At 40.4% G+C, this 14725-nt stretch overlaps 1 protein-coding gene across 5 annotated transcripts in view; it reads right to left on the reverse strand.

Annotated features, from left to right (window-relative positions):
- Positions 1-14725, reverse strand: part of LOC139755494 (sodium-dependent neutral amino acid transporter B(0)AT3-like) — a 343634-nt gene that overhangs the window by 15307 nt on the left and 313602 nt on the right. For all 5 annotated transcript variants that reach the window (XM_071673833.1, XM_071673834.1, XM_071673830.1 and 2 more), the window contains one exon: positions 8746-8947. In XM_071673833.1, the coding sequence (XP_071529934.1) occupies positions 8746-8947 (202 nt within the window). The remainder of the gene's footprint in view (positions 1-8745; positions 8948-14725) is intronic.

Here is a 14725-nt window from a genome sequence, read left to right on the forward strand (position 1 = left end):
CACTCCATCTCCTTCTCACATCACCACTACTTGTTATCACCTCCCCATTTGCGCCCTTCACTGAAGTTCCCATTTGCTCCCTTGTCTTACGCACTTTATTTACCTCCTTCCAGAACATCTTTTTATTCTCCCTAAAATTTAATGATACTCTCTCACCCCAACTCTCATTTGCCCTTTTTTTCACCTCTTGCACCTTTCTCTTGACCTCCTGTCTCTTTCTTTTATACATCTCCCACTCAATTGCATTTTTCCCTGCAAAAATCGTCCAAATGCCTCTCTCTTCTCTTTCACTAATACTCTTACTTCTTCATCCCACCACTCACTACCCTTTCTAATCAACCCACCTCCCACTCTTCTCATGCCACAAGCATCTTTTGCGCAATCCATCACTGATTCCCTAAATACATCCCATTCCTCCCCCACTCCCCTTGCTTCCATTGTTCTCACCTTTTTCCATTCTGTACTCAGTCTCTCCTGGTACTTCCTTACACAGGTCTCCTTCTCAAGCTCACTTACTCTCACCACCCTCTTCACCCCAACATTCACTCTTCTTTTCTGAAAACCCATACAGATCTTCACCTTAGCCTCCACAAGATAATGATCAGACATCCCTCCAGTTGCACCTCTCAGCACATTAACATCCAAAAGTCTCTCTTTCGCACGCCTGTCAATTAACACGTAATCCAATAACGCTCTCTGGCCATCTCTCCTACTTACATAAGTATACTTATGTATATCTCGCTTTTTAAACCAGGTATTCCCAATCATCAGTCCTTTTTCAGCACATAAATCTACAAGCTCTTCACCATTTCCATTTACAACACTGAACACTCCATGTATACCAATTATTCCCTCAACTGCCACATTACTCACCTTTGCATTCAAATCACCCATCACTATAACCCGGTCTCGTGCATCAAAACCACTAACACACTCATTCAGCTGCTCCCAAAACACTTGCCTCTCTTGATCTTTCTTCTCATGCCCAGGTGCATATGCACCAATAATCACCCACCTCTCTCCATCAACTTTCAGTTTTACCCATATTAATCGAGAATTTACTTTCTTACACTCTATCACATACTCCCACAACTCCTGTTTCAGGAGTATTGCTACTCCTTCCCTTGCTCTTGTCCTCTCACTAACCCCTGACTTTACTCCCCAGACATTCCCAAACCACTCTTCCCCTTTACCCTTGAGCTTCGTTTCACTCAGAGCCAAAACATCCAGGTTCCTTTCCTCAAACATACTACCTATCTCTCCTTTTTTCACATCTTGGTTACATCCACACACATTTAGGCACCCCACTCTGAGCCTTCGAGGAGGATGAGCACTCCCCGCGTGACTCCTTCTTCTGTTTCCCATTTTAGAAAGGCCATATATATATATATATATATATATATATATATATATATATATATATATATATATATATATATATATATATATATATATATATATATATATATATATATATATATATATATATATATATATTGCTTCAGTTGATAGAGTGCTGATGAAAATATATTCAGTATCAATCCTTGACACAGTATCAGGAAAGTTGAAGTGTTTTGAAGACATTTCTCATATAAGATTAAAAGAATTCCCTCTGTGAAATCATTGGATGCGTGAGGTTGTGATATAGGGACCAGGTATTTGGCAATTGTATAATCCAAAGTTCTCACTGAATGTGATGGGCCTACGTAGATGTCCTCCCAGATGGCACACATGGTCCTCTCAGATGGCTCGACGGGATCTCTGATGGTTGAATGTAGTTCTTTCAGATGGCTGGACGTGGCCTTTTCAGGTGGCTGGACGTGGCCTTTTCAGACGGCTGGATGTGGCCTTTTCAGATGGCTGGACGTGGCCTTTTTAAATGGCTGAACGTGGCCTTTTCAGATGGCTGGACGTGGCCTTTTCAGATGGCTGAACGTGCCCTCTCAGGTGGGTGGATATGGTCCTCTTATGTGGCTGGTTGTGGCCCCTAGAGACACTAGAGTCTCTCCTCTGACCCTTTGTTCCATCTTCATCCTTTTTTCTTTATCTCTTCTTTCTATTCCTCATCATAAACTGAAAATACTTCTATAATTTCTCCTTGGTGACATTCCAGTTCTTCTAGTCTTCTTTTCCCTTTTTTTTTCTTTCCTTTTTACTTCTTCTTTGCTGATTGATTTCTTTTTTAACGTTTCCTCTTTATGTTCTTCCATTATAGCTATCGTCTTTCCTCATCTTCCCAATGATATCTTCACCTATTACTATACTCTTTAACCACTTATTCATTCTTCTCGTTATGATTCCCTCATAAACATCTCATTCATCTCATTCTTTGTTCATTCTGTCGCTCCTATTCATCGTCCTTCCTCTTGTTACTCGTCTTCATCCTCTGTTACATCCATCTATTCTGCGCCAACTAACCACTTCTTAATTGGTGCGTAACTTCTCATCCTCATTCACCTACCATCTTTCCATTCTTCTCGTTCCTCTCGTTTTTTCTCTCTTCATCGTTCATTGAGCTCTCCAGCTTCCTCCACAGACGCACCAAGTATCCATTCATGCCAGGACGGAGGGCCCTCACTTCAAGGTCCTCCTGTCTCCTCGCTTGAGTTTTTCCTGACGTCGCCAAAATACATTCAGCGGGGACCTACCTGAATGGTGCTGGCGTCTCACAATGCTCCCTCGGGCTGGAAAATTATTTCCAAATGAATCATTATTTTGCTACTGTCTTCTTGATGTTCCCTGATTCCATTTTCATTGTGATTTCTTGCATTTCTCGTTCCTTCCGAATTCTAGACCAAACGATGAACAAGTTCCCAGCAAATTAGATCAATATATTAAGTTGAAACACCTTTTTAATCATATGAATGCAATATATATATATATATATATATATATATATTTTTTTTTTTTTTTTTTTTTTTTTTTCAAACTATTCGCCATTTCCCGTGTTAGCGAGGTAGCGTTAAGAACAGAGGACTGGGCCTTTGAGGGAACATCCTAACCTGGCCCCCTTCTCTGTTACTTCTTTTGGAAAAAAAAAAAAAAAAAAAAGGCGACTAAATAGAAGGGAGCGGGGGACTGGAAGTCCCCCCCCCTTCAGTTTTTACTTTTCTAAAAGAAGGAACAGAAAAGGGGGCCAAGTGAGTATTTCCTTATTAGGCTACCTTCTCTGTTCTTGACGCTACCTCGCTAACTCGAGAAATGGGAAATATGTATGAAATATATATATATACAAACCTCCGACAGCTAGGATCGAACCCGGGACCTCTGTGCAACAGGCGGGAGCGCTACCGCTAGGCTATGATCGCCCCTAATAGAGAAATGACTATTCGAATACTATGACCAGTGTAGACCTCGTTGCTCACCAACGTGAGACGAAGGGTATTCGGGTACATAGTATTTGAATAGTCATTTCCCTATTAGGGGGCGATCGTAGCCTAGCGGTAGCGCTCCCGCCTGTTGCACAAGGGGTCCCGGGTTCGATCCTGGCTGTTGGAGGTACGTATGTTCTACGAATGTGCGCGTTCATATGCAATTTGTTTGTATATATATATATATATATATATATATATATATATATATATATATATATATATATATATATAGTCTTAATCCAAGTCCAGTACTTGCTTTATCGACCAATCCCGAAGGCAGGATGAACAGCGGGTTGAACTGCGGGCCCAGAATGACACTGATAGAATAGTAACGTGTCAGAAACTCTAGCGGAGCCATCTTGCACCAGTCATCCACTTCTCTCATACAGTCTCTAGAGCATTATCTTACGAGCCCAGTCTGCCTTCCGGCCGATTCCGAGCACAAGTCAGCTCTCGCTGGCAGTCAGCAATGCGCTAGAGGACCTCAGGTGACGGGGCGAAACGCAGGGAAGAAGGAATCAAGGGGAGAAAATATTAGCAGAAGTTTGAGTGAATGTTCGGCTAGCGGAGTACTCTGGACGTCGTGGAGTTTGTCCATTTAACTCACTGCTGCCTGGAGCAGAACCATCTGGCTCCACTACCCACCTCCAGCTCACCTAACCTGGCCTGACAGCTGATAAGAATCTATCCGGATTTATCTAGTGATGTGGGGGTGTTCATTCGGTAAATCTTCCCGCATATTTGCCATTATCACTATGTAGATACTTCCTGTATATATGCCAATCTAATATCGTAGATACTTCCTACATATATATGCCACTCCGTACAGATACTTCCTGTATATATGTAAATCTAATCATGTAAATACTTCCTACATATATGCCACTCTATGTAGGTAGTTCCTGTATATGTCACTCTAACTCTGTAGGTACATATTTCCTGTTTATCTGCCACTTTGACTATGTAGATGTCCGTGCCTCATTCATGTGCTTGTCTCAGGCATGGGAGTCTCCAGCTCTACTTTGTTCTTAAGCTTCTTTTATGATTGGTTAACGAGGTACTGCCAGTACCTCCCAGTGCTGGAATAACTGAACTGTGTATTTTAAGCCAAATTGCATTAGCCTAACTTCAATAAACCGTCTTTCATCATCTTACTAATGTATCGTAAAAATACTGACAACATAAAAAACAATGTAAATCAGTAAATGTTGATAAGTGAAGTGACAAAGGTGAGCAATACATGTCGATAAGTGAAGTGTCAAGGGTACACAATATATGTCAATAAGTGAAGTGCCAAGTTTGAGCAGCAGACATGTGTAGCGTAGCATTAAGAGGAACTGAGCGATGAACATTACTAAGTATAGTTTCGAGGGCAAACTAGAAATACATAATTAGCCAATCAGTCATTCTTTTTGCACTCATTAATTTACCGCCCAACTGGAGATGTCAACTGCATGAATTATAACTGTGTTCCATTACCAACACGTTATCACTTACAGTCACACGGGCTGTGTGTGTCGTTATGGCCTGAGGATTATGTCGGATGGAACGTGCCCTGGTGGCCGTGCTTACTGAGATAAGAGATGATACAAGGACTTGAGTCATTCCATAGTCTCCGAGACTGTGATGCCAAGGCTTACATCTTCACTATGCTTTCAATACTGTCTTTTTTTTACGTGAAATATCTCAGTATGGAAAGATAACTTTGATGTTACAATGCAATTTCTCGCCGTATTTCTACCTGTCATTCATCATCCTTACCTAAACTAATGGTAAGTACTTCTCTGCCTTACCTAAACTAATGGTAAGTACTTCTCTGCCTTACCTAAACTAATGGTAAGTACTTCTCTGCCTTACCTAAACTAATGGTAAGTACTTCTCTGCCTTACCTAAACTAATGGTAAGTACTTCTCTGCCTTACCTAACCTAACGGTAAGTACTTCCCTGCCTTACCTAACCTAACGGTAAGTACTTCTCTGCCTTACCTAACCTAACGGTAAGTACTTCCCTGCCTTACCTAAACTAATGGTAAGTACTTCTCTGCCTTACCTAACCTAACGGTAAGTACTTCTCTGCCTTACCTAACCTAACGGTAAGTACTTCTCTGCCTTACCTAACCTAACGTAAGTACTTCTCTGCCTTACCTAACCTAACGGTAAGTACTTCTCTGCCTTACCTAACCTAACGGTAAGTACTTCCCTGCCTTACCTAAACTAATGGTAAGTACTTCTCTGCCTTACCTAAACTAATGGTAAGTACTTCTCTGCCTTACCTAAACTAATGGTAAGTACTTCTCTGCCTTACCTAACCTAACGGTAAGTACTTCCCTGCCTTACCTAAACTAATGGTAAGTACTTCTCTGCCTTACCTAACCTAACGGTAAGTACTTCTCTGCCTTACCTAACCTAACGTAAGTACTTCTCTGCCTTACCTAAACTAATGGTAAGTACTTCTCTGCCTTACCTAACCTAACGGTAAGTACTTCTCTGCCTTACCTAAACTAATGGTAAGTACTTCTCTGCCTTACCTAACCTAACGGTAAGTACTTCTCTGCCTTACCTAACCTAACGGTAAGTACTTCCCTGCCTTACCTAAACTAATGGTAAGTACTTCTCTGCCTTACCTAACCTAACGGTAAGTACTTCCCTGCCTTACCTAAACTAATGGTAAGTACTTCTCTGCCTTACCTAACCTAACGTAAGTACTTCTCTGCCTTACCTAACCTAACGTAAGTACTTCTCTGCCTTACCTAAACTAATGGTAAGTACTTCTCTGCCTTACCTAAACTAATGGTAAGTACTTCTCTGCCTTACCTAACCTAACGGTAAGTACTTCTCTGCCTTACCTAAACTAATGGTAAGTACTTCTCTGCCTTACCTAACCTAACGGTAAGTACTTCCCTGCCTTACCTAAACTAATGGTAAGTACTTCTCTGCCTTACCTAAACTAATGGTAAGTACTTCTCTGCCTTACCTAAACTAATGGTAAGTACTTCTCTGCCTTACCTAAACTAATGGTAAGTACTTCTCTGCCTTACCTAACCTAACGGTAAGTACTTCCCTGCCTTACCTAAACTAATGGTAAGTACTTCTCTGCCTTACCTAACCTAACGGTAAGTACTTCTCTGCCTTACCTAAACTAATGGTAAGTACTTCTCTGCCTTACCTAAACTAATGGTAAGTACTTCTCTGCCTTACCTAAACTAATGGTAAGTACTTCTCTGCCTTACCTAAACTAATGGTAAGTACTTCTCTGCCTTACCTAAACTAATGGTAAGTACTTCTCTGCCTTACCTAAACTAATGGTAAGTACTTCTCTGCCTTACCTAAACTAATGGTAAGTACTTCTCTGCCTTACCTAAACTAATGGTAAGTACTTCTCTGCCTTACCTAACCTAACGGTAAGTACTTCTCTGCCTTACCTAAACTAATGGTAAGTACTTCTCTGCCTTACCTAAACTAATGGTAAGTACTTCTCTGCCTTACCTAAACTAATGGTAAGTACTTCTCTGCCTTACCTAACCTAACGGTAAGTACTTCTCTGCCTTACCTAACCTAACGTAAGTACTTCTCTGCCTTACCTAACCTAACGTAAGTACTTCTCTGCCTTACCTAACCTAACGGTAAGTACTTCTCTGCCTTACCTAACCTAACGGTAAGTACTTCTCTGCCTTACCTAACCTAACGGTAAGTACTTCCCTGCCTTACCTAAACTAATGGTAAGTACTTCTCTGCCTTACCTAAACTAATGGTAAGTACTTCTCTGCCTTACCTAACCTAACGGTAAGTACTTCCCTGCCTTACCTAAACTAATGGTAAGTACTTCTCTGCCTTACCTAAACTAATGGTAAGTACTTCTCTGCCTTACCTAAACTAATGGTAAGTACTTCTCTGCCTTACCTAACCTAACGGTAAGTACTTCTCTGCCTTACCTAAACTAATGGTAAGTACTTCTCTGCCTTACCTAACCTAACGTAAGTACTTCTCTGCCTTACCTAAACTAATGGTAAGTACTTCTCTGCCTTACCTAACCTAACGGTAAGTACTTCTCTGCCTTACCTAACCTAACGGTAAGTACTTCCCTGCCTTACCTAAACTAATGGTAAGTACTTCTCTGCCTTACCTAACCTAACGGTAAGTACTTCCCTGCCTTACCTAAACTAATGGTAAGTACTTCTCTGCCTTACCTAACCTAACGGTAAGTACTTCCCTGCCTTACCTAAACTAATGGTAAGTACTTCTCTGCCTTACCTAAACTAATGGTAAGTACTTCTCTGCCTTACCTAACCTAACGGTAAGTACTTCTCTGCCTTACCTAACCTAACGGTAAGTACTTCCCTGCCTTACCTAAACTAATGGTAAGTACTTCTCTGCCTTACCTAACCTAACGGTAAGTACTTCCCTGCCTTACCTAACCTAACGGTAAGTACTTCCCTGCCTTACCTAATCTAACGGTAAGTACTTCCCTGCCTTACCTAAACTAATGGTAAGTACTTCTCTGCCCTACCCAACCTAACGGTAAGTACTCCTCTGCCTTACCTAAACTAATGGTAAGTACTTCTCTGCCTTACCTAACCTAACGGTAAGTACTTCCCTGCCTTACCTAAACTAACGGTAAGTACTTCCTCTGCCTTACCTAACCTAACGGTAAGTACTTCCTGCCTTACCTAACCTAACGGTAAGTACTTCCCTGCCTTACCTAAACTAACGGTAAGTACTTCTCTGCCTTACCTAACCTAACGGTAAGTACTTCTCTGCCTTACCTAACCTAACGGTAAGTACTTCTCTGCCTTACCTAACCTAACGGTAAGTACTTCTCTGCCTTACCTAACCTAACGGTAAGTACTTCTCTGCCTTACCTAAACTAACGGTAAGTACTTCTCTGCCTTACCTAACCTAACGGTAAGTACTTCTCTGCCTTACCTAAACTAACGGTAAGTACTTCTCTGCCTTACCTAAACTAACGGTAAGTACTTCTCTGCCTTACCTAACCTAACGGTAAGTACTTCTCTGCCTTACCTAACCTAACGGTAAGTACTTCTCTGCCTTACCTAACCTAACGGTAAGTACTTCTCTGCTTTATCTAGCCTAACGGTAAGTACTTCTCTGCCTTACCTAAACTAACGGTAAGTACTTCTCTGCCTTACCTAAACTAACGGTAAGTACTTCTCTGCCTTACCTAACCTAACGGTAAGTACTTCTCTGCCTTACCTAACCTAACGGTAAGTACTTCTCTGCCTTACCTAACCTAACGGTAAGTACTTCTCTGCCTTATCTAGCCTAACGGTAAACACTCCTCTGCTTTACCTAGACTAACGGTAAGTACTTATCTGACTTACTTAACCTCACGGTAACGTGTTTCTGTGACTTACCTAACACAGAGAAGACGACGATAGCGGCGAAGATGGCGGTACAGCAGTTGATGATGCCACAGACGACGGCGTCACGGAAGCAGTTGTTGTGCACAGGATTGTACGACGAGAAGGCTATGAGGCCACCGAAGGCCAAGCCTAACGAGAAGAAGATCTGCGTGCCCGCCTCCAGCCACACGGTCGGGTCCAGGATCTTGCCCCACTGTGAACAGGAAGCCTCATGTGATTATCTTGCACGACATGAAAGCGGGAAGAGATTTGGGTTACCTACCATTGTCTACGGCTTGTAATGTATGTAATGATGGTTACGGAGAGACCCTCATCGTCCTTCTGTAACTGTGGTCAATAAATGGGGTTATTCATTATCTTCCGTCCCTTAACGAAAGAACAAAGTTTGGGGTTATTATTGGGTTCATTCTGAGGGCAATCAAAATATGTAGGAATGAGTGTTTGGAGGCGGTCAAGAAATTGTGATATCCTGAAGGATTATTAGTTGTTAATAGCCATTGGAGAGGCACAGAGAGGATGTTGAGGGCAGCACAGTAAAAAAAGATATAGTCATAACAATCTCAAATTCAAGAACGACATCAGATGTGGATAGATACTTACAGAAGACGTGGGATAAACGTTGCGTCATTCTTGTGGATGAAGATGGGTAATGAATTGAAAACAAGAAGTGGAAAAAGTATCAAGGATAGCGTGTTATACCATGTACAGGATGTCCGACATTATACTATGGGAGAACAAGGTGAGGCATGGCCAAAAGGTTCAGTGAACATAATGCTGATATACGTCATTATAAGACATCGAATGAAACATATATATATATATATATATATATATATATATATATATATATATATATATATATATATATATATATATATATATATATATATATATATATATATATATATATATATATATATATATATATATATATATATATATATATATATGTATGTGTGTGTGTGTGTGTGTGTGTGTGTACTCCCAGACACTAAGAAAGGTGTTACCGGACTCCTGCTTGAGCTTACACCTTCAGTGAAAAGATATCTTTTACGAGGCTGTATCGTTGACAGTCCTAGGAGAGGTTCTCATTCCAAAGGACTCTACATTTCCCTGCATCTGGAAGTAGCGCAGCCTTGGGTTGCAGAAGCCTCTGGAAGAGATCCTGTATAACACCAGGACTCTTTCATAGAGAATGGTCATGGGGCAATCACAGATACACCAGGGACAACCAGTTTACATCAATTTACGGTGCAAATCTTATTCGCAACAAGACAGTAAATCAAGTCATGAATAGCTGAGGGACAGTTCGATCCACTGATGAGGGAAAAGTGATCGATATGAGACTGTTGAACAAAGACGAGAGAATATGGATCTGTGGTCGCGAGATGAAGGTAAATTAAAGCTGGGTTGTCGGTGCCGGAATCGTCGCGTCCCGGGGTCCTGTTCCCCGTCGTCTGCGCAGCTTCTGGACACTGCCAGCGCCCACACAGCTGGCTTACGACCTCCTGCTCCTCCTTACATTGACGGGTCCCCGCGTACTTTCCTTTCCATGTCCACATTCAAGACCGTGCACGTGTGTTATGATAATGTCTCTATATAATGATGTTTCCATACTACACAACGGTGTTATTGGCCTGCGCATGGCTACACCGCGAATGAAAAGTCATTTTTGGAGAGTCTGTATCCTCGTCGAAGACTTTACTCCAAAGGAATTAATCATTTCCCTGATCCTGGAGGTAGCACGTCCTTGGAGCCGCAGGCGCTCCTGGAAGAGGTGTCCTGGAGTAAAACCAGAAACCTTTCAAGAAAGAAGTCCAGGAAGAATTATGCATAATGATCAATACTACACTGCTTCCAGGTACTCATAAACCTCTCCTACACACATACCCACACATGCGTACACCTGTGACCTTAACTCATTCAGATATTCCTAACCATTGGATTTTCTTTTTAATTTATGCCGCTGTCAGTGGCTTTATTGTGCAGCCGATAATCAGCCTGCGAGCGGTAACGCAAAAGGATTACAGAGATCACAAATGGTCTTTTTCAGACCCCAGTGAGCAAAGGATCATTACGTGAATTGTTATGAAGTTGGTTCAGTACATACGTTTACAGTCTTTCATACAGTAAGGTTACCAACTCGATGTAAAAAGTGGATACATTCTTAGAATTTCATGTCTTGTTATTAACAATAAGGTACTGTGCCATTTCTTGCAGGGTCTCTTTAGAGTTATCCCTTAAAAGGCCCTATCTTTCATAGGCTAAGAAATCGTTCTAGTTTGTGTCTAAATTTCTGGCCTCAAACTTAACAGTGCACATGATTTAACTTCACCAGATAAACAAAGCACCAAAAGTAACCACAGCCTAGTAGAATTACATAGGCAACTCCATCTTATTCTCATTAGGTCTTATTTCTTTTTACCATATACATGTTTTGATTTCATTTTATTTGATAGAATGTTTCTGCTTATGCCAGTTTTCACACGTCTAATCGCTTCAAAGAATTGTGTTAGTTGTCTCCTCAATTACATGAGCCTTCTGATTGACAACCCAAACTTTTCAACATCTTATTAGATGTAAGTTTGTCTAAAGGTTTAGTCTTATCATGTTCTCGGGGGCCCATAAGAGAGAGAATCCAAAACAATTTGATCTGAATTCCTTGACCAAAAATGTCTGAATATCTGTCTATGGCTTCAGAGTCCAAGCTGTTACATTCTGATCCCAGGGTGATTAAGGCAAGTAGTGAGGACAAAGAATCAGAGATGATTTGCGGTGGTGGTTTCTATAAGCTCACGATGATTACTGCAGACAATTCAGCTTGTAGGATAGATGCCCAGATATTTATTCTAACGTTTTCCTGTAATCTATTACCGTTGGGTTGGACCACAACTGCAGCACTTCCAATCCTCCCAGTAGCAGAGTTTAGGGAGCCGTTAGTATGAATGCAATGGGCCATGTTTTTTTTTAGTCTGGAGATTTCGTATATGTTCAAAAGCTCTGGTTTAGGCCAAATGTTGGTTTCTACAGTGACCTGAGCGTCCACGCTCCAAATGGGACTATTTGTTATCTTTATGGTCCTACGATTTGTTCAAAACTCGAGGACAGATAGTCTAATTGCAAGCGATTTTCTTTTCCCACTAACTCCATGAAACTCACGTCACTATGATTGTAATATATTTGTGTCAGAGCAAGACTTTGGTATAACCAAGTTACCCATACTGGATCCCTGGATCAACATATGTTTTGGACAATCACATGTTTACCAAATGACGTCCTAGCTTCGTCTCTTCGATGTATATCTACTGACTTATATTTGTCTCTTGTGTCTCCCCTGATGATGTGATAATTACACGAAAGTGCACTTGGGAACTTATCGTGTTTCATTTTTCCCGTGGACTCATAGGAATATCTTGATCACGCGCAAAATTGTGATCCTTTCCAACACACATATATATATATATATATATATATATATATATATATATATATATATATATATATATATATATTTATTTTACTTTGTTGCTGTCTCCCGCGTTAAGGAGGTAGCGCAAGAAAGCAGACGAAAGAATGGCCCAACCCACCCACATACACATATATATACCTACACGTCCACACACGCAAATATACATACCTATACATCTCAACGTATACATATATATACACACACAGACATATACATATATACACATGTACATAATTCATACTGTCTGCCTATATTCATTTCCATCGCCACCCCGCCACACATGAAATAACAACCCCCTCTCCCCGCATGTGCGGGAGGTAACGCTAGGAAAAGACAACAAAGGCCACATTCGTTCACACTCAGTCTCTAGCTGTCATGTATAGTGCACCGAAACCACAGCCCCCTTTCCACATCCAGGCCCACAGAACTTTCCATGGTTTACCCCAGACGCTTCACATGCACTGGTTTAATCCATTGACAGCACGTCGAACCCGGTATACCACATCGCTCCAATTTACTCTATTCCTTGCCCTCCTTTCACCCTCCTGCATGTTCAGGCCCCGATCACACAAAATCTTTTTCACTCCATCTTTCCACCTCCAATTTGGTCTCCCACTTCTCCTCGTTCCCTCCACCTCCGACACATATATCCTCTTGGTCAATCTTTCCTCACTCATTCTCTCCATGTGCCCAAACCATTTCAAAACACCCTCTTCTGCTCTCTCAACCACGCTCTTTTTATTTCCACACATCTCTCTTACCCTTACGTTACTTACTCGATCAAACCACCTCACACCACACATTGTATATATATATATATATATATATATATATATATATATATATATATATATATATATATATATATATATACATAGTTCCATTTGCGGAATCAGCAGGCACTTTGACGTTCTTGTAACCCGACTGAGACTAGGCTGCAGATACTCATAGTAATTTGCCTCTCCAGATGATAATGAATAAACCAAATGTAAAGTTTACCAACAAAGCTACGCTCAACCCCTGCAACATTATGCACGTAACTGGTGCAAGATTAATGAGTTCAGAGACGATTCTTACCCAACATTACAAGATATGTGTAAACATTTAATCCATAACAATGGTCTCTTTCGGGTATTTGAAAAGTATCGTAACTTCGCTTATTGTGAATAGTTCACTTGTTATATATGATGACACGTAATCCAATCATTCCCGTTCAACTGGTGTAAACCTCACTTTACCATGCAGATATGAATATTCAATAACCATGCAAATAGCTGAATGATTTATTCAATGCTACCCAGTTCACGTTGACATTTTCTAACTGTGTAAACCTATATGTGATTCTGTCATAGAGGCTCCAGTCCGTCCCTGCACCTTATGTGCACTCTGGATCTTCTCTTGCGCTGCGATCCGCTGGATGGGTAGGAGAGCGTACCAAATTAGCCACTATTGAGGCAAAGATAAAAAAAGTCAATATCTAAGGTGAATATATATATATATATATATATATATATATATATATATATATATATATATATATATATATATATATATATATATATATTGAAGAGGATCACAAATTTGCGCGTGATCAAGCATATTCCTATGAGTCCACGGGGAAAATGAAACACGATAAGTTCCCAGTGCACTTTCGTGTAATAATCACATCATCAGGGGAGACAAGAGAGAAATATAACAGTCAGTTGATATACAACGAAGAGACGTAGCTAGGACGACATTTGGTAACATGCGATTGTCCAAGACAGACAACGAGCGTATCATAAGCTATTATGCGGACAAGAAGGTGAATTGTTTACAGATTTTATCGACAATAAAGTTATCCAATTTATGTAGACCATCACTAATGTTAAGATTATAATTCTTTGTGTATTTGGTAATAGCAGATTCAATAATGTTTTTCGTGGTACTGGAGTTAATAACTAAGGTGGCATTAATCCAGTCAATACAATGATCACAGTTTTTAACGTGATTAAACAAGGCATTTGATTCTTCTTCCGTTCTTATACTATATCTATGTTGCTTAAGTCTAACAGAAAGATCCTTACAAGTCTGCCCAACATAAAACTTATCACAATTTCTGCGTGGCACTATATAGATGAACCCAGGAGAATTTTCTGGTGAGTTCCTGATTAAGATATTCTTTACAGTATTATTGTTGCTGAAGGCAACATTTACATTAAAGGATTTAAGCAACATGGGAAGTAAAGTGAATTTATCATCAAAAGGGAGAACTAAAAGATTCTTGATGTCAATGTGAGGTTTGGGCTCAACTCTATAAAATGATTTCTTTGCTAACTTAAGGGATTCATCAATGAAAGATCTAGGGTACTTTAACTTAGATCCAATAGAATATAACTTCTCAAACTCATCATCAACATATTCTGGACGTGCAAATACGTAATGCCCTAAGGAACATAGATTGAAATGAGATGATAATTCAACTCTGTAATGTTGAGATGAGTAATGATAGATATATGAGCA

The sequence above is a fragment of the Panulirus ornatus genome, chromosome 19 (assembly GCF_036320965.1).
Source record: "Panulirus ornatus isolate Po-2019 chromosome 19, ASM3632096v1, whole genome shotgun sequence".
Lineage (NCBI taxonomy): Eukaryota > Metazoa > Arthropoda > Malacostraca > Decapoda > Palinuridae > Panulirus > Panulirus ornatus.